The sequence below is a fragment of the Copadichromis virginalis genome, linkage group LG5 (assembly GCF_057382275.1).
Source record: "Copadichromis virginalis isolate Kocher_CV1m ecotype Utaka linkage group LG5, C_Virginalis_male_GT1.1, whole genome shotgun sequence".
Taxonomy (NCBI): domain Eukaryota; kingdom Metazoa; phylum Chordata; class Actinopteri; order Cichliformes; family Cichlidae; genus Copadichromis; species Copadichromis virginalis.
The window spans coordinates 8,249,122-8,274,678 of record NC_140622.1 but is presented as its reverse complement, the minus strand read 5'-3'; the positions used below and the strand labels follow the sequence as shown (position 1 = coordinate 8,274,678).

The window sequence follows — 25,557 nt, the reverse complement described above, 5'->3', positions numbered from 1 at the left end:
ACGAGGTCTAAACCATCTTTGGTAAGAGCCATAGTCCTAATTCTAACCCTGTGCAATCCTCTGGTTTAAGATAAGCATTGACATGTAAATCGAAATGAGGCAACAAGAGAGTTTAATTGATTTAACAGGGCTACATTTGAATAAATAAAAAGTTCAGCTAACATTAATCCAAACGTTAATAAAATGACTGCATTTAGCATTTATATGCATTTAGCTAAAATGTGTTGCAGTTTTGTTTGTCTATATAATAATATAGTGGAAATGTTAATATATATTTATGTGCATCAAATTAAAAAACAAATTTACTGAATTACAGTATTGTAAAATGCAAAGTTTTTATAGTATGATTATTGTACTGCAAAAATACATCTTCTCTTGCTGTAGAAGTGAAATACAGTTTTGATACTGCAGCTTGGAGTCACTGTAACTTACAGTAGTGGCCTGTTTATTTACAATGTGCAATGCTGAAATAACCACTTCTCTCTTCGGTGCCTTGAGGTAAAGAGCTTTAGCCCACACTTGAGGTTCTGCTGTGATATTTCAGATTTCGTGCCTTTTAGCTTTTTACAGCATTTTTTTCTTTGGGAACCAGACTGTCTGGTAATATTTAAAAACTCCACCCCCATATCTGGCCGCACTCTTCCCCTCCCTCTCACTCTGACCCTCTTCCTTTACAGTTCATCGTTCACTGTGGGACTCTACACCGGACCTGTTGCATCTGAAGGAGAGGATATTCAGGACACCAGTTTATGATTACGACTCCAAAGGCGTCCCGCGGAAGGAACAGCACGCATGATGCGTTTGCGGCGCTGCGGCTGTTCAATGAAAGAAGAGACGCGCAGCACAAGAGATGGGTACCGTTCCTGGACTTTCACCTACCCGGTCTTGGGGAAAATGTTGTGAGTGCGCCGTGCTGGCTCTACCTGTAGTGGTGCTTTGGTTTCAGCTTGGCGCCGCTTTTAACTTGGACACGGAGAACCGCGTCGTCTTCACTGGACCCCCGGGGAGTTACTTCGGCTATTCTGTGGAATTTTTCAAGAACTCATCCAGGTAAAGTGCCAGGAACGGCCACAGAGCTGGATTCTTTCTCCAGGTCAGCGAGGGGAAGTTTTCCGGCTCTCCTTACAGTTTGTAAAGTTTCTTTTTATTTCTAGTGTAAGATTAAAATCTTGTCCTTGTGGTTACTTTACGCAGTAACCCACTTCTCTTTTGGCGCCCCTATAACATCACCCTGAGACACAGAGCAGTATTTTCTGGTAGAGCCACCAATCCTGACATGAGAAACAGATTTTAGATTTTAAAAACGCATCTCTGTGTTTGGATCACAGCCTAAATGTGTGTTTACTTGTGTTATTGGCCATTGTCCCAGCTCTTTAAAGGTTTAAACAGCATGGGCTGGGGGGAAATGTATGAAATGAAGCTCACATGCATATACACATACATCTCTCTCCCCCTCCACCACACACACACACACACACACACACACACACTGGATATAGGCCCAACTCTGATTGGAAACAGACACACAAGTGTGTGTCTGTGTGATTTAGGGAGCAGGGGGTTAACCTACAGCAAAGTAAGAAAAATGCAAGTCTTATTCTGAATGAAGACTGAAGGGGCATTAAGGGTTTCCCGATGTTCTTTACTGACAGATGAGGAACTGCCAGGTGAGATGAAGTTAAAGATCAAACCTTCCCCTACAGACAGCCTTTAGCATCACCTATATCTCCTCTCTTCTGGGCACTAGTGGAAAAAGCACACACAGTGATTTTGAAGAATGTGTGAAGTTTATCAAGCAAAACCAGCCTTAGTTACAGTTCTGCATCAGATTTGTTTGAGAGGCCAGTGCCATGAAAAACTAAAACGTTTATAGTAGACTGCAATACTTCAGGGACTCAGTCAGTGAAAACATATTCAGTGTAGTGCTAGAAAAGAAAAACCTGGTTTTCCCAGTTTGAATCCACAGTAGCTGTAAATAGAAAAGAAAAAACTACTTTTCTTTAAACAACATAAGCCAAATAGAAAATGTTACAATCTGCTGTTATAGCGATGTCGTGTACACGTGTGTTTTAAATTGTCACACAACAAACTGTGATCAGGTTTGGCTAAACTGCTATGTTTTATAGCTGGTATGGAAATATCACATAAAAAAGCCTTGTTCTTTTTTTTGTATACTTTATTAATCCCCTGTAGGGAAATTACTCTCTGGCAGTGGGCAGCCACCAATCCAGCGCCTGGGGAGCAGTGTGTAGGGATGGTGCCTTGCTCAGGGCTACCTCAGGGTAGCTCTTTGGTGGATTTGAGCCCCTGACCTTCCAATCATGGGGCGAATGCTCTACCTATTGAGCTACGTCCTCCCCTCCTCCTTCATATATATTTTTAAGTGAGCAGCAGTAATTTATGGATTTGTTTAAAGTTTTTTTCTTTCAGAAAAGTATTTATTTTACATTAATGTACTACTGAGTCATGAACTGTACTGTTTGTGGAGGTCAGTGTAGCCAGATGTATAAATCACCAATACTTAGTCTTTTGTACAATGTTCTGTCAATGGCTCTAAACAAAACCGCGTCACAGTACAAACAGTACAAACAGTACAAACAAACAAACAAACTTGGTCCTCTGTATAACACTTCCCTGCTCAGTTTATGGTCTCAGCCAATCATTTTGAAAATTTTGGTTATTCCAAATTTTAGAAAGGAAAATATTTCAGCAGATGCTCATTTGCTGACATATTGTGATTGACAAGCGAATGAACATGTGGTTTCCAAGCCAGGCCCGCCCCTTATGTGTCACATCTGATTTCTAAACAACAAAAATGATAAAACAAACAAACCGACTCATATCCAGCCTTCAAAATGGAACATCACAAACTGTGGGTGACGTCATAGTGATTATATCCATCTTTTATATTGTGCTGTCTCTGGTCAGTACATCAGATGAATGCTAGAGTCACACTAGAGAAAGAGACAGGGCAGGACCAAAATGAATGCAACTTTGTTCAATGAACCTGCGATCTTGTTGCCCTTGTGACCGTTCACAATCAGTTCTCAGATTGACTAGGGTGCATCAAGACAGCGATAAAGCTGTTCAGTCAGTGCTGCAACAGAGTCAGCAGTTAGTGTTATAGAGGGCGGATGGAGCGACCTTGATTATCTACAACTAACAGTAAATTGTACTGCATTACCCCCCTACACAGTCTTCTAGTGCTGGTAGTTTACCAGTTACAACTGAACTGCTAACAAGCTGACAGAAACAAATACCCTCAAAGTTCTCAACCACATTTTTCTATTTTTCCCTGGAGACAAACAAATCCATGTTGGTTTGTCCAGTCAAAACGCCCTGTTTTAGCCAGCTGTTCACAGCTGCTGACAGCCTCTGGAAGATATGTTACATCACCTAAAAGCACTTTATGTTTGCAAGCCTCGATGATGACAGGGTTGTAGTTCAGTTTTGCTGCAGGTTTAATCTGCTTTATGTTACCACACCGGAGAGCAGCTGGTAGCTGGCAGCCATTGGAAGTCAAATGTAAAGCTACTTTTGCTGGAGTTCACTTACACCATTGTCATCCCTGGGGGCTCACAGACTAAAGTCAATGTTGGTTTAATGAATGTAGATATTTTCATTTAAGGAGGTCGGTTAAGATTACGTGAGTTTGCTCAACTAAGCTTGTGGCAGTCAGAGGGAATATTGTGGAGTGGTTCCTGAGATGTTGGTTTACACACATCTTTTTTTTCTGCCTATGCTGAACAATACCACATTTTGTCTTCCACCGAATTCAAGCGTACTGACAGCAGAGAAATGCAGCTGAATGTCTTCCTGTGAATCTAGTGCTTGTTGCGATGAGTAAACAACACAGGAAAGGGATGCAACTGCTGAATTTTCATTCTGCTGATGAGATAGTTTCTGCAGGCTGTCATGCATTCTGGCAGTTGCTTCGCTGTCTGTCTGTTGGGAGCCTTGGGAAGCTTTCTCTAGCTCATATCAGGTGCTGTGGTGAATAATTATACGTTAGGTTTTCTGTTAGGACAGTGCATGTATTCACTTAGTAATGAGAAGCATTTTGGGATGACAGTCTTGTGGCTTTTTGAGGAAATCAAAACTATGCAAAAATTAGAGAGGTTTGGAGCATTTCTTAATTAGGCTAGGAATATGCAGACGAGTGACTTGGTTTGGAGAACAAAGTCATCTAATGTTTACTACAGCTTTTGGAGCTGTAGACAAACAGTTAAATCCTTCTCATGTGCTGAAAGAATTCTGTCCTATCTGGAATGTGACAGAAGTACAAAACATGGCATATCACATATCAGGTCATTATTTATTTAACAGGAATTATGCAGCAGAAGGTTTGGCAGTTTGCTGTGCCGGAGCATTCAGGTGTTAACATGTTGCTAAGGAAAAAAGACATCAGCACTAGAGATAAATGGGAAGGGTTATAAGGTATTTTCCAAACCATTTGTAGTTCGTTATTCTACAGTGCGGAAGATTATTCACAAAGTTGAGCTCACTCACTACAGGCGTCAGTTAGCATGTTAAATGTCAAAGTTAATGACAGTAACATTAGAAAAAGAATGAACAAGTATGGGTTGTTGGGCAGGGTTGCCAGGAGAAAGCCCCCTTTCCCCCAAAAAGAACATGGCAACCACAAGGCTTCTTTAACAGTGTTCTTCTAACATTCTCTATATAAAGCGCCTTGAGGCGACCTTTGTTGTGATTTGGCGCTATATAAATAAAATTGAATTGAGTGGAGTGTATATTTGGAGAAAACCAAACACAGCATATCAGCACAAACATGCACACCATGCCAACTACAAGCACGGTGGTGGAGGCGTGATGATCTTGGCTTGTTTTGCAGCTACAGCAGCTGGACTCAACCATGAACCGCTCAGTATACCAAAGCATTCACGAGTGAAATATGAGGCCGTCGGTCTAACAGCTAAAGCTTGACCCAATTTTGATCGTGCAATGTAACAATGCTCCTAAACAAAGCAGCAAGTGTTTAACTTAATGGTTGAAAAAGCAAATCAGTATTTTTTGCAGTGACCCTGAAATGGTGTGATGCAAACTTCAGTGAACTGAAACTGTGTTGTAAAGAAGAGCAGGTCCACAATATGAGACCAATGAAATCATACAGCAAACAATTATTTATTACTTCAAGTTATTGCTGCCAAAAGTGGGTCTCCAAGCTACTGAAACATGGGGTGTCCTTAGTTTTTTACATACAGCTATTTTGCAAATACTGACACAGTGTAATATGGCATGTGTCAGGTAATATTTGCCTAATGTTATGACACTGATAATTTCTGATTATGTCTTGATATATAAAATCTTAGAACAGACACAGCATGTACTTTCTTTTTGCCATGACTGTAAAGTTTTCGACACCAGGAGGATCTAGAGAACAATAAAGCTGCCTAACACCTAAGATGCTTTATGTGCGATTGCCTTTAAGGTGTCACTGACTATATGGCTATTCATGGACTGAAGGATATATAAAAAATTATATATTACATACTAATTATATGTGTTCATCTTAGTGAGATACTGTAGTGGACTGTTTTGCTTTTGTCTTGCTTGTTAAAACACACAACTAAACGTTATTATAAAGCCGGTTTACAATTTGTTTGGATAGTTTCCCTGTTCATAAATACTGCATAATAAATTGATTCTTTTTCATTTCTAATGGTCCTTCCAGTATTACAGTACGCAGTGCTTCAGAGGTCATGAGGGAATTTCTAACACTGTATTGGTTTGTTACTTAACACTGATTAGCAGATATCTATATCAGCAGCTGAAAACTGGCTCCAGAAAAACGTACGTGTTGGTGAACAAAATGCTGTATTGAGGCTTTTTAAGGAAAACTAATAACCAATGTAATGTGGCTACATCTAGGCTACAGTCTGCAGTGTTGAAATGAAATTTCTTACAGACGTTTAGAATACCAAGATTTATAACTTCCTGTAGTCTATTACCGCCACCAAAATATTCTTTTTTTCCACTACTTTGGTGCAGTTTTGGAGATTCGGTTATTACACTTGCCTTTTGCTCTGATTACTCATAGAGGTTCAGTAATGATCTCATGGTCACAAGTGTAAAGACACTAAGGGAGCAGTATTTCAGGGAATTCTGGGCCACACGCAGACGTGTGAGTTCAGTGAGTATATTTACATGTTAACCAAATACAGCAGATTTTTGGTATGGGGGTCCAGTTCATGTAAACACCATATCCTGTTTATTATAAGAACCCTGATAAAATCTTAAAAAATCTGAACAGTGACAGCACTGTGATGCACGTCAGCAGTTCCCAACCATGCTAATCAGGTTGTGTTTACAGACAGTACTGATCCCTATCACGGGATCAATAGGCCTGTAGGTCATGAGCAGTTCTACCAGTTCTTTGTTTGGATCATTTTACAGACCTGATGTGGTGAAACTACACAAATAAATATAATTTTGTGTATAAATATGCCACCATTAGGACACAACCTATTTTGGAATAATGTGACTGTGAGTAAATTCAATGGAGGTCATAAATCTTTCACTAAAAATTATACGTTGTACTGCTCCTGAGCTTCTTTCCTGTTCGCAGCTGTTCCTGTTGAACATGAGTTCAAGGAAAGGAATCCTGTAATTTCGGGGCTCAATAGTGTCATTCTACTGATAAACATCCTATTGTTCAGGATTTGTAGCTCTAGTGTTTTTAGTCACCTCAGAGAGTGAATAAAAGTTATATACTGATTTGAAAAAGTGAGCCACTGAAAGCCTGTACTCTGCACTCCTTAGTGGCTGTGGAGTGAATGGTTTATAAGGAAAGCTCATCCAGCCGTGTAAATATTCCTAAGACATTTTGGGGGATGGGGAGAGTACAGAGTCTGTCTGATATCTGCTAATGTCATCAGTCACCACTGTCTTAAGCTGTGCCATTGGCTCTGGGTTTTTTTTTTTTTTAGCAAGGCTGCATGAATAACAGGTGTAGGTATATATTTGCATGATATTTATCTATATCCATGCAAGCAAATGTTTAGAACAGCTTTTGATAGGTCACATTAATGTGTGTTATTGCTTTGTTGATTTCCAGAGTATATCATGAAAATATGCACAACCATCTCAGGATACTTCTTGTCTACTCTCCCATTTTTTCCACCAAAGTTTGTTTAATTTTCTAGCTACAAAGCAAAAGTACGTTCAGCACGAAAGTAATAACTGAGAGATAGAAATCTATATCTCTTTAACCTAAAGGAGCTGCCACATGGTTGTGCGCTAAGTGAAAACACTGAGTTACTGTATTTGCATAAATAGCTTCTCGTCATTGTAAGACAAAAAAGCAAATGACCACGTCTTTGTCTTTCTAAACAAATCAAAGGCTAAAACCATACCTAAACAAGGCTTTGAGAAAGATGATTGCCATTCATTAAAGTGAAAAAGAGCTACAATACTCTGGGACCAACGTGTTGTCATCGCAACACTTTGAGTCTATAATTTCCAAACAGGTCACAGTCACCTACGTAGGACAAAATATAAGAACAGAAATTTAACTATAACCAGGATAGGTCCAAGGTCCAATTTATATTTGGAGAAAAAGGCTCTGTTCTGGGATTTTTTTCTACCTTTCATGTGAGAACATGAAGCTGGAGGTGGGCAGAGCAAAACAAGACTGTAGCCCAGAATAGACAAAGCTGGACTGGGACTTATGCAGCACTCTGAGCTTTTAGCAGACAACATACATGACATTAAGTCAGACACAGGATGAAAGGAAGAGTTGGGTTAAAGTGGGTTGCAAAGCAGATTGCAGGTGCAGAAAAAACTGCCTTTTAAGTTTGCCAATAGAAACCACAGAGGGGTATAAAGTGAACCTTCAGTGATGGGGACTAATGTGTAGAAGGCGAAACTACTAATTTTGGAGGCAAACTGGACTTATTTGGGAAAAAAATTTACATTTTTTTATGTATATCAGTTAATTTCACCCCTGGTTGCAAAGACTTGGGAGAAAAAAAAATTGCATATCTTTATTTCCTCGGCCTGGAGTTAAAGTTAGGATTCAGATTGGGGTCAGAGCATTAAAATGGAGGGCAGGATAAATGACTATAAGTCTTGGTGTTGTCTGTAGATTTATGTTTAGCAGTGCCAGACAACGTCCTGTAACTGTATCTAACATCTGGTGTAAAAGTAACTGGTAATGGCAGGGATCGGTGGGAATGCTGAGGTAATAGCTACAAATTGCTCTTTAAATGTTCTTAACATACCTCTATGAAACAGTTGTGCTGAACTTTACAAACTTCTATAAACAAAACAATGTGATCTAACTTCTCAAATCTTTATGGCTGTTTTCATAGCCGGCAGTACAGACTGTCAGAGTCTGGTTTCCTCTTTGTCATCATTTGAGTTCTGATTAAAGGAATTGTGCAGCATTTGGGGAAATGGACATATTTGATTTCTTGCTCAAGTGAAAGGATAATTTCTGTGTTCATGTCTAGAAGCTACAGCCAGGAAGGGTTCATGACTTTCTTACTGTCTTGAGATCACCAAAAAATGTATGTAGATATAGTTTTGGAATTACGCTTCTGTACAGAAATTGGTCATATTTTCTTTTCTGCTGCTCTAGCATCAACATTTTGATCGGTGCCCCGAAAGCCAACACCAGCCAGCCCAACGTCACTGAAGGAGGAGCTGTGTACATGTGCCCGTGGAGCCAAAATAACTGCACCATTATCAGCTTTGACAAGCAAGGTAGGGTGTCTCGTTAAATCTAAATTAACGGTTGTCTTCTTTGCACCGGCACAGATAAAAATCATGCTCAATATTTAAAATCCAAGGGAGACGATTCTCCCTACATCATAATCACAGCAGTGGCTCGTAGGTCATATTGTTCCACAGTATTAAAATGTCACTTTCCCCAAAGGTACCGTGAAATAGTTGAAACAGAATGTGTAGTAAACGCACAGCTGTCTTTACCTCGCCATTAAAGTGGCTGAGAGAAGCTATGGGTAGCTTCCCCCAGTTAAGCGCCGCTGTGCTTGACCTTGAGGTCAGGAGTGCGGCTCCCTGCCATCTTCCATCGCCCGATCTAGGGGCCATGTGTTTTGATTGAAACTAGCCTTTGATGTCTTTCCTGAGTTTTAATGGTGACTGAGTCTTTCCTCAACCCCACCCCTCTCTAAGGTTTCCATTTTGGGCAATGAGCTGCGTTTGCAGTGTTTTCACAGAGCTTTGATTTTTCTCCTCGACTCGGGGCCCAGTGTTGTGAGTGCTCTTTAATTAGCGCAGAGTCATTACGGGGACAAGGACCCCAGAGGACCCGGCCTTCCCCCGGCCCTGCCAGGAAAACAATCACCTCCATCAGAAATGCAGGAAACGATAAGGACCACCGTTTGAGGATCAGAGGGTGTAACTTATCACGACCGACTGCGTGCTGATATCAAATTGTGGTTTGCACAGACCGAGAAATGTGGCTGTGCAAACTCTGCGCACATAAATATACACTCGCAAGATGTTTACAAACACAAATGGTCTCGGAAACTTGATATAGTGTATTAGAAAACACTTAAAACCACGCTTACAGTCGCACACCACATACATTTACATTCAGTAGTCTCGCTTTTCCCATTTCAGGCCTCAGGATTAATGGTGTGTTGGAGGACGTAGGCCAGACTCCATTAACCAAACAGGCACACTGAACTGCAGCCAGGAGAGTTTAATGTCACCACTCTAGTAGAGACAGCAGGAACATATATCAAGAAAATCACCACGGTTAAGGTTACAGTTAAAGCCACATTATAAGTATAATTTACATTATTTGAGTGCTTAAACAGGGACTGAAGACAAGTGTTCTCATTCAGGCATGCAGAAGGCGTTAGGGTTTGTTAAGCAATCAGGGATCCTGAATGTTCCTTTTTATGCGTGTGAGACAAAAAGCATGCGTGTGCAAGAAATTGTCCGATAGCAAATCTCTACAACTTTTATTTGCCACTTAGTGAAGTGGTTCTTGTTTTAACTGTGCTCCAAAGGACATAAAGGCAACTTGGCTCAGCTGAGTCAAGTTTTGTGGACCAGGAAAAGCAGTTGAACTTGGAAAACTGTCTTAGTTTCCCAAATTAATTATTTTAACAGAATGTCCCTGAAAAAGCAAAAATCTGGAGGTGTAATGTTGCTGAAGTTGCAAGATTAAAACTCTTTGGCACATTCTCCTTACACTCCACCAAACCTTTCCTCATCGGTGCCTTAGTATTGCCAGGGCCTCTTCTTAAAACACATCTTGACAATCAAATACGACCGTTTGGGTTACAGTAACAACAAGGTCCAAGTCCTTTTGAGCTGTTTGATGTCTGCCATAGCATGGAGGATGGATTAAGACTGCAGACCCCGGGAAGAAGGCCATAAAATATCCATGTAAAAAGCCAAGAACATGTGGGGAACTCTCTCAAATGAAGCCCAGACAGCACAAAAGTCAAACACAACACGGTGATCAGAGTTAAAATAGCAACTCCTGACATCACTGAAGTTTCCTTCTAGTCCTGCTTTCTGAGAACCAAACTGTGTGGTGACTATAAATCTTTTGGGTTTTCTTCTGTGTTTTCACAGGTGACCGGTATTTTTATATAAATGAAGTGAACACTCAGGTTGAGTTCAAGTCTCATCAGTGGTTCGGAGCTACTGTGCGTGCCCATGGTAGCAGCGTCCTGGTAAGAATAGCTCATTGGCTAGATTGCTGAAGTGACCTGTGGCATATGTGTTTAATTGAAAAGCTGTTAACATATAGTGCAGACTTTGTTGTCAGTAATTCTTTAATATGGGGTTTCGGAAACACATTCTCACACCCAACAGTAAAGCTTGGTCAGCACACTTTATCATTGCATTTTAACACAACAGCTAACTCAATAGCTTAAGAGACCAGGAGCAAAACCTCAGGACAAGCCAAGTGACTCTTTTTTTCTACTTCTTCACAATCGTCTTGGTTTGTTTGGCGATTTGGTTTGGCTAAGTGACTAGTCAGCTTATGCTATACTATGACTTGGCCATTGAAGTTTCTTACTGTAGGCAGCAAGTCCAGAGTCTTAACAGATTTTTGTCTCGTTACACACTCGATGCACTAGTAGCTTAACAACTGTAAGGAAGTTTAAGAGTAAAGTTTACATTTTTTTATTGAGTCTTCTTTCTCTGGTCTCCAGGCTTGTGCTCCCAGATACTACTGGAGGACTGAACACGACATACCCTTCTCCGATGTTACAGGAACCTGCTACCTCGCTGTAGACAACCTCAAAAGATTTGTGGAGTTTGCACCATGCCGAACAGGTAAGCTAGAGCAGCAACAGCTACCTTTCAGGGGATTCCACATCTTAATCCACCAGGTGACCAGCAGCTCACCCACAATTAGGGTTAGCGTTGGATTTGTACTAAAATGTTGGTTAAACCTTTCAAATGAAGTCTTACACACTCACTTTAGCATTGTACCTTATGATATAAGTCATCACAGGTGCTAACCATAACCGTAACCCCACTCCAACTCTATGTTTGTGTTTGATGCATGTCAGAGTGATTATTTCTGAAAAGCTTCAGGATAACAATTTGGTAACAAAGCTATATATTTGGATTACACAGGGTTTGGGTTCTCTTATGACAACTTAAACCTTAGAGAGTTAATCTAATTGACACCCTACCCCTAACTACAGATGTCAAAGGTTGCAACTCCATTATTGGCAGAGATGTTATGAACAACGTGAAGTTGTTGTTCAATAAATGTATTGATATTTAATATGTTTTGTTGCTGCTCACTGCAGAAAGACATGGACCTGCTGGACAGGGCTATTGTCAGGGGGGATTCAGTGCTGACTTCACCAAGGTAAGAGAAATGTTTGCTAGTTTTATGCAGGAACATGGTCAGTGTTTCTCTCTTTTTGCTGATCAAAGCAGTGGCGATTACACTGTGTGCACCAAACATGCACAGTTTATTTGAAACTGGTGACACACAGATTCCTCAGCTCAGTTGTGTGTGTGTTTTTTTCAGGATGGGAGGGTTGTGCTTGGAGGACCAGGCAGCTTTTACTGGCAAGGTGAGCTGAGAGGAATGTGATGCCGTATGGCTGTTTTAGAACACATCCTCCAGTGTTGTTTTCTTCTTCATGGAGAATGGATAAATAATTGGGAACCAAAGTTCAAGATACACATGCCTCACGAGTCACGACCCTTTGTTACTGGTCTGTTCTGAAGGTCAGCTGATCTCTGCCACTACAGAGGAGATTGTTAAGGCCTACTATCCTGCCTACTTTCTGCTGTCGGTCGCCGGGCAGATTCAAACCCGACAGGTGCAGGGAAGCTATGATGACAGTTACCTGGGTAAGGAAGCACCTTTACCATTCCCAGCATAAACCCGTCCTATGGGCAGCTTTTGTTTTATGTCTGTTTTCTTAAGTCTTTGTTATCTATATATAATTATATCTATTCTTCGAGTAACAGAAGAATGATCAACAATGCCCACAAAACACTGAAAATTTACAATGAAGTTTGACAAAATAAAAAAACATTTTCAGCTTTAGTGGAATGAATTGTCGTCAGTTAAGTTGAATGCCTGTGATGTTTAAGACCTGCCGTGCGTTGAACGTGATGTGAAACAAACACATGCAAACGGAAGATCACACTCTGGGGGGCCAAATCAACATGATATATACAAAAATCCAAACAACTGGGATTTAAAATCAATTTTTCAAAAGACATATCAATTTTTGAGGGCCCTTATGTTGCATGTATGCTTACGTCTTGTCAATGCATCACAAACTATTTGCAGTTTTTTTCCCAAGAATACATTTATTTTTATTGTTTATTTGCTGTCATTCTGTGTATAATACCTCACAGTATTCATAGCATTGCCTAAGTACAGGTGTAGTGTGGTATAAGTAGTGTATAATTGGCCAGCAGATAGCCCTGTGGTTCTGCTTGCATGGAACAAATAGTATGAAAGTAAGAAGGATTATTTTCTTTGTTTCCTGACTGCCAGGGCTTGTGAAAAAATGTATTTTAAAAAAATGACTTAGTCTGATGGTTAGAGTTAGGGTTACAGCTGAGGTCACCACCGACTTAGACCTCAAAGATTAATAAAAAGGGTTACATTATTTTTTCGGATTAATGCTTATAGAAAAATGGAAATAAGGTTTTGATGAGCGACAGTCAGAATGATGATTTTTTTTGTCCCATGGTTACCAAGACTTACAAGAACAATTCAAAACACAAAAACAACATATTCTGATGGGGCAGCGTTAGCGTTGGTGTCATGATGATTTCCACCTCACAGGGTTAAGGCATGTAGGCAAAAATATACTTTTATTGTATCCACCACTTCAAGCTGTTTCTGTCCTCTCTCCTGCAGGTTACTCTGTGGCTAGTGGCGAGTTCAGCGGGGATGGTGAGGAAGGTGAGGGTCATATTTACAGTACTGAGAACCAAAATGCATGGCTGAGTGTGGGGATTGCTGCTTTGTTTCGATAAACGTGTTTGTGTAGTAACAGAAAGGTGTTATTAGCCTTTCAGGAAGCCAAAACATTCAGACCCCCCCTCCCAAAATAAATCTGATAATTATGTTGTTACTTTTCTTTTCACAGATTTTGTCACAGGAGTTCCAAAAGGACTCATGCTGTATGGTTTAGTAAGGAGTTCCTATGTTCTTCTTGATTTTTGCAGTACAAATAGGAAACGTGAGGCAACATGAAGGTTCTCAGCGCACAGGTTTTAATAGCTAACTCTCTGCTGTTCTGATATAGGTGTCCATATTAAATGGAAGTGATCTGAAATCTCTGCTAAACCTGACAGGGGAGCAGGTACGTACAAGTGTGACTGGATGTTTTTTTTTGCCTGACTGCTGTTTTCATGTATGGTCCTATATTTAAAGTGGCATGTGCAATGGAGGGTTGGAGATGAAGGAATTTGCCCTGTGGAGAAGAGGCCTACGCCAGGGTCAGAGCTGCAGGTCACAGTACGCACAGCTCGTGGTTTCTAAAAGCTGTTAATCAAACCCAGAGTTAGCAGACACCAAGACAGTGGTCAGCATATTGATTCAGGATGTGCATTTTTAAAGTCAGTCAGAGCTGAAGAGCACCAGTGCTGAACAGAATTCCTTTAAATAAAGCCCACAGATTAACAGTGTTGGTCAAGTTACTTGAAAAAAGTAATCAGTAACTAATTACTGATTACTTCCCCAAAAAGTAATTCCATTACTTTACTGATTACTTATTTTCAAAAGTAATTAATTACTTAGTTACTTAGTTACTTTTTAAAAACACGATTTACAACCTGAAGAGGTGATAAAGTGATAGATCTTTCAGCCCAATTCTACTTTTTCTGCATAATTCATCATACAAAATGTAATCAAATGGAAAAGTCTCTTTTTAAAACTTGTTTTATCAGTTTTAATCTTTTAACTTTATGCATCAAGCAAAAATGTAATTATCTGCAACATTCTCTGACTTGAATAAATTAGTTTAACATTTAAACCTATTTTCTGCACATTCCAGCACATAAAATAAAATATTTTTTGTGTTTACACTCACTCGTTCAAATAGATGCAAGTAAAACACAGCAGGAAATAAATAAAGTCAAAGACTCAGCGGTCCTGTTGCTCTATTTTCACCTGTAAAGCAGGACTGCGGTAGGCGGAGGTTTACCCTGGTGCAGGTGTGCCGCGGTCAGTTGATGAATCCGCGAGTTTCTCTGTGAGTTTCCCATTACGTCGTTGTGCACTCGGTGCTTGCTTGGAAGTTTAGGGGGGTTTTTTTCACTGTAAAAAGTTTTCTTCCTACGCACAACGGACACTAATGTTTTTGTCACTTTTTATGGAATCAAACTCAAAGTAAGGTCAGTACTTCCACGCTTTAAACGCTGCACGCTCATACTCTCTCCTGCACTCGATATATGATCCATTGTTGACCTGCACACAGCTGTTGTCACTAACGGCGCACTCGCTTACGTCACTGTCATGAGACATTCTCGCAAAAAAAATCACGGTTTTAGTAACGCAGTAACGCAGCGTTCCTACGGGAAAGTAACGGTAATCTAATTACCGTTTTTGCAATAGTAATCCCTTACTTTACTCGTTACTTGAAAAAAGTAATCAGATTACAGTAACGCGTTACTGCCCATCTCTGCAGATTAATCACGTTGGTATATTTAGCTCAGCTACTCATTGAGCTTTATTTTTGACATGTTAACTTTCAACGCTGTGCAGCTGAAGGTGTGAAATGTCATCTGTTAACCACCTACTTAATTTCCTGTGAAAATGTAAGTGCTAGATTACAACGTTACCCTTTACTATCATTAAAATACTATTTATCAATTCTCTAGTGGTGAAAAAGCTGAAGGGTGGTGATGAGTCATTTGTAGAGGGCATTCAGAAGCCCCTTCCTTTGACCTCGAATGTAAATATGAGTACATGTTTCATTTACATCCAGAATAAATTTTCCTTCTGTGTTTATTGTATTTGCTTAAAAATGTAGGTTAAAACCAGTAAATGAAAAGGACAATTTTTGTCACACATTTTGGTTTTATTAATTTAGCTAAATTTGAATCTTGTCCCTGAACTCTGACACTGAATTGACTTTAGGGTTGGGTCACAGACAAACTGTAGAAGGGGAACAGAAACGAAAAACTCTTTCCCTGTACAAACTGTCGTGTGACACAAAGGTAACGGTATTGCTTGAGTTGTGACATACCAGTTACGTCATTAGGCTTTGCTGATGCGAGAGCATGTGACACCTGGACTCATGGTAAAGCATATGGCTAATCGTGCGTTTATGTTTGTGCGGCGCAGCCTGGGAGGTCATCAGTAAGTGCTCAGAGGTGTCCATCTGAGGGTGGAGGGCGCCGGATAAACTGTCAGGTCATAGTGAGAGTGATCTGGTGTAAACTCCCGGCTAATGAGGCTCCTCTCTCTGTTGCTGGTCTCTCTATGGGTGCTCAGACTGTGATGTAGAGATCAGCTGTGAAAACACACCAGAAAGCCTTTCTCCAAGAGGTCGTGTTGCTTTGCTGTTGAAAACGACAGTGTCGGTCGCTTGGACGCAAAGTTGCAGAGCGGTACAGCGTCACATGTACAAATGCAAAGTGGGTGTAGGTTAAATTGTAGGCTCTACATACGTAGATTCAATGAAGAAGTTTAAATTAAACTTCAGAGTTAGCAGTTTGACTGCGTTGCTCATTAACCTTTGGTCACTAACCTTGTCTGATTTTGGTGTTCCACTTTGTTCATCAGCCACAGCTTCTTTGGTGAAGGGCAATTATAAACTACCATTAGCATTCAGGTTAGGGCAGCTTTAATGAATGGGTAAAAAAAAAAGGCTCTTAATTAAAGACAGACAATGCTACATTTACATCACCATCATTTGTTTGTGGACTTCATATTTAAAAGCTTTTGCTTCAGCTTTATGGCAAACCCTACCAAGCTGGTTAGCAAGCTGTGCCCATAAACTGTAGGGTTGCAATGTCTCAATGCATGCATCCAGGTAGGCAAATCCCAAAAGGTTGATTCTGTTCATCTGGATGTAGCTACATCCAGATGAACAGAATCAAACTTTTTGGATGTAGGGTTGCAATGCACACAGACACTGGTGTGTCGAATTTTTCTCACCAAGACTGGAGATCAAACATTTTGGACTGTTTCACAGTTTGTTTGTTTTTTAGCTGATTTCAATTTAAAAAATACTGCAAAAGGCACGAGCAGCACAAATGTGTGAATATTTTAACATGTTTGGCACTGCTGTATTGGTTTGATTTTTGCCACTTTGTTACAGAACTTTGTGGCCTGGTCCTCATCTCTACAAACCTGACGCAGTTTGTAGAGCTATTAAAGGAACCCCAGACGTTGTGGCTGATGACTGAAAAGCCATCAGTGGTTGACTTTTCCTAGCTTGCTGTTCTCACCACAGCTCACCAGACCTCAGAAGAACATTACCAGAGCACTTGATTTTGTTTTCTTGGACTTTCAGTGTAGGGCAAAACAGTAATGCCAGAGTTTTACATTGCTGCATTAGAACTTTATCCTGAGCCTCAGTGATTTATGTTAAGAGCTGCTTTGCATGTGCACAACGGGAAAGCAATCCTAGTATTCAGTGTTGTTTTTCACAAAGGTTTCAAGTGTTGGAAACCCTTCAGTGACGCTATACTACAAATCACTTTGAAATCAGAGTCAAACGAGGATGTAACGTGACCCTTATTTATCATACATGCTCATACATGGCATGAAATTAAACCGGAAAGCCCAAGTCCCACAAGCATTTTCTTTGGGTGTGCTTTAAAGGAGTTGTAGTTATCAATCCTCAGACCCCCTACCTCAACTCGAACTTACAGGAGTGTCAACACTGAACCCCATGAAAAGAGAGAAGAGGAGACCCCAGGGGATTGTGGGATTGAGAGAGAAAAAGAAAGCTTCTGGGGGTGGTGGTGGAAAGATAAAAAGGAAACGTAGAGAGAGAAAATGAAAGAAAAGAAAGGGATCTGTGCGCTGTGGTATGATTACAGGCTAACTGGGTCTTGTTTGTAATGCATTCCAGATGGGGTCCTACTTTGGCTACGCAGTGGCAACCACTGACATCAACAGCGACGGGTAAGCGACTGTCATGGTGGCACAAAATATCAGCAGTGAGTGATGAAATGGGAGAGATACGATCAGCTAAAACAAGAAACTAAAAACAATTGAAACAGAGGTCAACAGTGTGACTTTTGGACATTTCCCACAGTGGTTCAATTACTCATGCTTTCTAATGTGTCATTAAAATTTCCCCCTGAGAGTATTCTTGTTCTGTGCAATGAGTTTTTTTGCCATTCTCACTTCCTCATTCCCTTCTTCTTTTAGAATTTCAACATTTACTAGTAGAAGAGTCACAATGTAGCAAGTTAAACCCTGAGAACGTTCTAAAGCTCACACCCTTCTTTGTTCCGCTCTACACTTTCAGTCATGATGTCACATACAGTGTTAACCTCACTCAAAGGACTCAACACACTGTACAGTATCTGTGTAGAATAAGAGGCTTTTCCAGAATGTTAATGTTACTGGAAGTCACAGTGAAAGGGCAGTTAGGCCATATTTAGCAACTGTAGTGTGACATAGTGCTAAATGAAACTGAATACAACAGGCATTTAAATCAAATCTATGGTTGGACTGTGAGAGAAGTAGTCGTGGCTTAGCGAGAAAGCTCAAATGTAAATGTAGTGGCAGACTTTATTATTTCCAGATGAAATCCACACACGCAAAAATCAGCTATCTGTGCTAGCTAACAGTCAGTGCAGTTTTATATGAGTTGCCCTTTTAGCTAGTCACCGCAAATCACATTTGATTACGTTAATCTCAAGCTGAGTCACAATGCTGCAAACTCCTAAATTTACATAAGAGGGAAAAAGAGGATTACATTTTGAAATGAAAAAATGCATTTTTTCATTTCATTGTGTGTTAAAAGCAAATACTAAAAGGGGAGCACCTAAAATCATTCTCTGATTATGTGGCTTTGACTCAAATTAAACTCTTTGTATCTTATTGTCTGTGTTAATGTCCTAATTTTCTCATCCTGTCCTCATTTAACCCTGTGAAGCCAAGTGTGCTTTTCCTCTGGAAACCCCCCAAATTCCACAACATCTTTTAAACAACTGCAATTACAAAAAATATCGGATGTAGCAAATATGATGCAAATTAAAACTCATACATTACAACAAGTTTCTTTCTTTAAATTTAAAAAAACAATGGATTTTCTGGTAATTAATTTATGTACAAGGGTAACTATTGTTACTCTTTTCTAAACTGAGTGGTTTCTGTCAGACCTGCTTCCAGAACAAAATTATTGGGGTGCATCAGACGTTAATCAGGGTGATCTCTGCCTATACAGTTTACTGGTCATCAAAACAACTCTTTATTGATATACAGGGTGGAGAAGAGGGTTGCATTGACAATCCAACACAATGGGCAGCACATTGAACACATTTTATAAGTGGTCAGAAACTTGTAAATAACTCATGAAAGAATAAAGTTATGTTGAAACCAAGCACACCATTGTTTTTCTTGTGACATTACCAATAAGTTTGATGTGTCACATGGCCCTCTTCCAATTGAAAAAACAAAAGTTGTATCCAAGATGGCCGACTTCTAAATGGCCACCATGGTCACCACCCATCTTGAGGAGTTTGCCCCCTCACATATACTAATGTGCCACAAACAGGACTTTAATATCACCAACCATTCCCATTTTATTACGGTGTATCCATATAAATGGCCCACCCTGTATATTGAGGTGTCATTGAGGGTACAGGGTCTTCCTGTTGTCTTCATGGGGAAAGAATAAAGCTTCATAATTTGCTTTTTGCCCATAACTCCAGTCTGGATGACCTGGTGGTGGGAGCGCCGCTGTTCATGCATCGGGGGTCTAACGGGCGTCTGGAGGAGTTGGGAAAAGTGTATGTGTATCTACAGAGGGGTCCTCTGGAGCTGGAACCAAGTCAGTCTCACCTCCTGGGTCTTCAGGCCTTCAGCCGGTTTGGCACCTCTCTGGCCCCGTTGGGTGACCTCAACCAAGATGGTTTCAATGGTAAATTTGCATCATAGAGAATGTGCTGAACATAGACCAGAACGAGACAAAATAACTCAGTTGTTACACTATAGGTCATAACCCCATTTCTGAACATACTTTACTATAACTTATGTAATTCTATTGGAAAATCCACCCATTGTCTTAACCACTTACACAGCTTAGGGGTGCAGGGAAACTGGAGCCTGGTGTAGAGGGAGAGTTAAACCCTTGACAAGTTTCCAGTTCATTATACCATTAACACATACAGTAGATACAGACAGCCTCACAGGCGCATTGTTGAACCTAACATGCACGTCTTTGGACTGTGGGAGGAAACTAGTGCATCTGGAGAAAAAGGAAGGCTTTTTTTAAATTTGAGGCATCATTCACCACCATGCCACCTTTTCTTTTGAGACCACGTTAGTTAAAGTAAGATTATTTTTCCATCTGGAGTCATTTATTTTCAGATGCATGGCTCTGTTCTTGTTCCTCCCTGAAATTCCAGGCATACGTGATGGGAGAGCTGCAGAAACAGAAAAGGCCTAACTGACAAAAGACATAACCTTGATTAAGTCAGAAATAGCATGAAATTGATAATCTGGGGTAAAGGTGGGTTGCAAAGGAAACAGGATCAATGCTAAAGCACCCTTAAAGGAGCCACTATATGAGATTTTGGCAATATGACATGAGAGTGTAGTGTAGTGGTTTTCTTGGCAAGCAGAAGGTTCCTGGTTCAGTTCTAACTAGAGACACAAAAGCCTTTGGCGTTGTCAAATATAAATGAAAATGTTTCTGAAACAAAACCTGCAGAGCTACTTGCTGTGGTGAAGCCTTTAGCCAAAAGTGGCCCTCTTGTGTGCAATTAAGAAGTGTACCAGCTCAACTGTCTGTGGGCTGGCAGATTAGCAGATCTGTTGGGAGTGCTGGCTGAGGTGAACTTTGTTGCCTACCAGAAATAATACTGCACTCAGTTTGTTTTTTTAGATTTGGTTTCTGTCCCATGAAGTAGTTTCTTTCATACAGATCTGCATTCAAGTGTCCATTTGTCTAATGAGTTTCTTCTTTGGTTGTTTCATGCTATAAAAAGATAGAGAAAAGGGTGAAAAGTGCCAATCATATAAACAGGGAAAAGCAAATCCTCACATTTGCGCAGCATAAAGAGCCAAATGTTTTGTTTGTTTATTTCCTACATGACTGAGTCAGTATAAGGGAAAGGGTGTAGTGACTGATTTCATGTTTCAGCACTCGTTTAAACGGCCTCAGATGCTTTTCCAAATGTGAATGATAACTTGGCTGAGCTAACAGACACACTGACAGAGTCTACACTTCATTCATTCAAGATTCAGCCAAAGTCTAACAATGTAAATAACCAATAAACACAGCAAATGACTGAAGTCTGCTCCTTGAAAAACAACTGTCAGTCCTAGAACAATTGTTCTTCATTATTTTGTTGTTGAAGGAATATAAGTGCGTTGTGCTGCCTTGCATAATAATATACATGTAGTTAACAAAGTCTTGTTGCTGTTTACGATCAGACGTGGCTATCGGCTGTCCGTACGGAGGAGACGACCAGCAGGGGTCGGTTTTCATCTACAACGGTCATGTTGGAGGACTGAAGGACACCCCCACTCAGATGCTCTCGGGCCAGTGGGCTTTCAGCTCTTTCCCGGCCAGTTTTGGCTTTACTGTGCGAGGCAACAGAGATCTAGATCAAAACGGGTACCCAGGTATTGCAGAAAAGGCTCCAACAGATCTCTATCAACGCTTCTTCTTTGTTTCATTTCATTTATTGATTTAAGTCACTTTCCTCTTCTCGCAGACCTCATTGTCGGTGCTTTTGGGGTAGATAAAGCTGTCCTCTACAGGTATGTTTAAACTTTTAGTAACGTAATCACAATCATGCAGACCATTCTACTCATTCTTGTCTCGTGTCTGCAATCAGAGCTCGGCCAATAGTGAACGCCAGCGCGTCTCTCACAGTACAGCCGACCATGTTCAACCAGGAGGAGAAGCACTGCATGCTGACCACAGGGAATAAAAGTCTTTCTGTGTCTTGGTAAGGTATTTTCCTGTTCAGAGTTCGAAACATATGCTTATTAATAGGTGGATTATACACAGTGTGATCGAGCCTTTGGCACTCACCGCTGTAGTGGAAGTTTCTTTAATGGTCTACCAAAAAAGTTTAAGAGCAACTCAAGAGTTCTCTGAGGTTATGGAGCATCTCCTAAATTATGTAACACACATCTTAGTCAGTACTTTACCTCAAGAGAATGTCAAATGACTTCATGTTTGCCAGTTTCCTCCTCTGAACACAGAGTATTCTTAGAATCAGTGGAAAAACAAGGAGTAAAATTCTCCCAGCTTTCAGTCCCAATAAAGCTCTTTCCACAAGTTCACTTTAACCATCGGATTCAGTGTGGAACCTTTAAATGCTGTTGTGGGGTGTTTGCCAAGCTGCCTGGTGTCTTTGTATCTGACTCTGATGTTGATACAAGCGAGTCTTGTTTTCATGCTTATTGCTGTATTTTTTGCTGCCGTGGAAACAAAACGGAAACAGAGGGAGAGAGGAGAAGATGGGGAGGTGGGAGAAAGGTGGAGTAGCTACATGGAGGAATGAAAAGAGAGTTGGGAAGGAGACGGAGGCTTTGAAAAGGTTGGAAAAGGCTTGTAAGTTTTATGGAATGAATGAACACGATGTTCATTCATGTACGTGTGTGCATTTCAAAGCTAGAGCTCCTAAAAGGGACCTTTCATGTGTTTCCATAGTTACAACAGCTAATATTAAACATGACAAGAATTTTTACTTTTCACTTAAATTCCCTCACTTTTATGTGTTATAATTCTGAGGAATAAAGCTCAGGTGTCTGAGGTGTTAGACTGTAGCTCTTTTTGCTCTTGGTTCTGCACAAGGCATTTTATATTTTAAGGTAAGGACCCTACGATAATACAGAGACAACCCCAACAATCAGACAATCCCCTATGAGCAAACACATGGTGACAGTGGGAAGGAAAAACTCCTTTTTAACAGGAAGAAACCTTCAGCAGAACTAGGCTCAGGGAGGAGCGGGGCCATCTGCTGCGACTGGTTGGGGGTTGCAGTGAAAGACTTTAGAGTAAGCAGTGGGAGTAGGATTGTAGAACGTGGTGATGTTGCATATCAGCTGGTCATGTGTCCAGCTGAGATGAATTGTGCCTAACCATGTCTGTGAGGGTGAAGTCAAACATAACCCAAACTTACAAATCACAAGTTTGCCTAGAGAGGATAAATAAATCTGTGTACAATCAGAGGAGAAGTAGATCTCACGAAATGACAAAACTCCTGAAAACATCTGAAGAACGTGATCCAGCGAGATGCCAAGCAGCTCCCAGGTGTCGCCAAACAGATTTACACAGCTTGTTTCCTGTGCTTTTATGTGCATCATTCAAGCACATAGTGTAATTGTTAAGTGCTGACTTTGTGTTATTATTCCAGCACATTTAGAGTCAGTGTTTACTTTGGTTTAAATGCAAGTAAATGGCCAAGGATGGCTGGAATTAATTTAGAATCAGATCAAACTGACAACATTTTCGTATCTAATTGAAAGCTGTCTGGGGATGTTGCATAAACATAGACTGGAGCATTCCAGTGTTTTATTCTGATCTCTACCAATCTGCCACCCCTGCTGACTGCAGGAGCGGAGCAGTGGATCTTCTTGTTTTAACTGGTTAATCCAACCATCCATTTCCCTCTGTGAGCATCGTTTCCCATCACACCTTCTGCTTTGTCCAGTATAATGTTACAGTCACGGTACACAGAAAATCTACTGTATTTCAGTTCTACGGTTATATAGTGAGGTAATAATAACAAACATCTTGTACTTAGCAGGTTCTAAAGTTAGGCAAATATAAAAGCAAAACAACAACACTAAACTATTTTATTATTTTTTTTTTTTTTTAAAAAAGCCCAAATGCAGTGTGTAAAAACTTAAATCCACCTGTGTCTAGAGCCACCTTTAGCAGCAATAACTTTAGGTAATCATTTTCCGTATGACCTAGTTTCGCATCATTGTGGTGGAATCTTTGCCCACTCTACTTTACAATGTTGCTTCAGTTCATTGAGGTTTGCGGGCATCTGTTTATGTGCAGTTCTCTTAAGGTCCTACCACACCATCTTGGCCAGTTTGAGGTCTGGACTTTGAGTGGACCACTGTAACACCTTGACTCTCTTCTTTTTCAGCCGTTCTGTTGTAGATTTGCTGCTGTGCTTGCAATCGTTGATCGTTCCATGACCCGATTTTGGCCAGACTTTGGTTGTCAGACAGACGGCCTCACATTTGACTCTAGAATACTTTGGTGTACAGACTAGTTCATGCTCAACTCAACAATGTGCTTGGTGGTGCTGCAGTTCTATGAGATGTTCTCTATAAATGTGGTGCTGTGCATTATGACCAAACATCTTCTCATGGTTCATCTGAGGTTGAATTTTCCTAATTTTAAGACCTGCTAAGAATCAGATAAGTTTTTTTAAATTATTGCTTAATACATACAATCCTAAACTTTAAGAGAGGGAGTACTTTCTGTCATCAGATTACTTTCTGCAGAATTTGGTCTTCAGAAGGTTGCAAACAGTCTTAGACTGAATTTGGCCCTTCTAATCTGTATCTGAATTTATTGCACAGCATCAATTTAGATACACTGGTTCTCACACTTTTTCTGCTATTTCTCATTTAAGAAGCACAATACTAGATTTTTTTAATGAATTATTAACAATTAAAAATGATACAGTTTGATTTTGACTTAGGATAAGCACAGGTAGCATCAAAGGACCCTTTTATTTGGTCTCCGTAAGAGAAGAACCATAATTATTCACTTTATTTACTGAACAGCTGCCTGATAGAGGCATACTGTAGATGCTTAATGCACACTGTCTTAGTGCAGGGAAAAAACCCCAAAACAATAAATCTATGAATAGGGGATACTTTCTGAGGAAGACAGAGCTACGGCTCAAATAAAGTCAAGACATCCATGCTAGCTCTGCATGCTAATTTTTAAAAAATATTTGTGTCTGTCTTAAACCTCCAGCGTCAGCATCACTTTCTGCCTGCTGGCTAATGGGAAGCACCTCCCCTCTCATCTAGGTGAGGCACACACACACACACACACACACACACAGATGGTCCCCATTACCTTGCTTTCTTTGTGCAGCCACAAGTATGCTAGCCCTCACTGTGGTCAATTTGGCAGTTAAGATCAAGATAAAAGAACAATCGTGTAAACACGGGGTAACTTGGTGGGCTCCGGCAGTTTAGAAAAGTGCGTGTGTGTTTATTTGAAGTGAGTGGGTGTGTATTGTCTCTGTTCTCTGCATAGTTGTTGTCATGTGGTCTGCAGCAATGCTCTCTATGTTTCTGTACATAGAACAAAATAGCACACAAAGGCTGTTTGCCATAATAATATTTACTCCTGCATATGTGTGTGTTTGCATGTGGCCAGGCAAACACAGACGGCTGAGCACATATGCGTTCGTGTATGTGCTTTGCACCAATTGGCATATTTGTGTGAAACATAGATGTGTGTGTCATACATTTTTTTAAGGCTTCGTGGCAGAGGTGCAGTTGGACAGTGGGAAGCAGAAGCAGAAGGAGTCTATCAGGAGGACTCTGTTCCTGGACAGCCAGCAGCCCAGCCTAGTGAAGACCTTTAACCTCACCAACAGAAAGCCCCTGTGTCACAACAGCAATATCTATCTGCGGGTCAGTCACACAAGCTGTGTTTGCACCTTGAGGTCAAGCAGTTTGAGCGAATGTTTTCCATTTGATTTTTTTTAGCAAACCTTTTGTTTTGGTCAGGTAGAATTTATTTATCTAGTCAAACTAGAGAAGATATAGGACTTCTCCTATTTTTTTTCCTAGTCCCCCTTGTGACTAGGAAAAATTGCCCAATGATTCCACTGAATGCTTTTGAGGGGAAATAGCTGCAAACCAACTGGTCGCCTAGAGGTTGAACATACAATACCCTCAGTTACTGGGTAGCCACTTTTCATGTCAAA

The 25,557-nt window shown here is 40.5% G+C and overlaps 1 protein-coding gene across 1 annotated transcript in view; it reads left to right on the top strand.

The window, feature by feature from the left end:
- The first annotated feature begins 701 nt into the window (after positions 1 to 701).
- Positions 702 to 25,557, top strand: part of LOC146708861 (integrin alpha-5-like) — a 52,351-nt gene continuing 27,495 nt past the window's right edge. Inside the window, exons 1-17 of the mRNA XM_085455717.1 lie at positions 702 to 1,050; positions 8,600 to 8,724; positions 10,576 to 10,676; positions 11,163 to 11,286; positions 11,772 to 11,833; positions 11,999 to 12,044; positions 12,202 to 12,327; positions 13,355 to 13,399; positions 13,587 to 13,630; positions 13,746 to 13,802; positions 17,526 to 17,578; positions 19,339 to 19,547; positions 21,065 to 21,256; positions 21,349 to 21,394; positions 21,472 to 21,585; positions 24,591 to 24,646; positions 25,104 to 25,261. Of these exons, the coding sequence (XP_085311843.1) occupies positions 851 to 1,050; positions 8,600 to 8,724; positions 10,576 to 10,676; positions 11,163 to 11,286; positions 11,772 to 11,833; positions 11,999 to 12,044; positions 12,202 to 12,327; positions 13,355 to 13,399; positions 13,587 to 13,630; positions 13,746 to 13,802; positions 17,526 to 17,578; positions 19,339 to 19,547; positions 21,065 to 21,256; positions 21,349 to 21,394; positions 21,472 to 21,585; positions 24,591 to 24,646; positions 25,104 to 25,261 (1,758 nt within the window). The 5' untranslated portion in view covers positions 702 to 850. The remainder of the gene's footprint in view (positions 1,051 to 8,599; positions 8,725 to 10,575; positions 10,677 to 11,162; positions 11,287 to 11,771; positions 11,834 to 11,998; positions 12,045 to 12,201; positions 12,328 to 13,354; positions 13,400 to 13,586; positions 13,631 to 13,745; positions 13,803 to 17,525; positions 17,579 to 19,338; positions 19,548 to 21,064; positions 21,257 to 21,348; positions 21,395 to 21,471; positions 21,586 to 24,590; positions 24,647 to 25,103; positions 25,262 to 25,557) is intronic.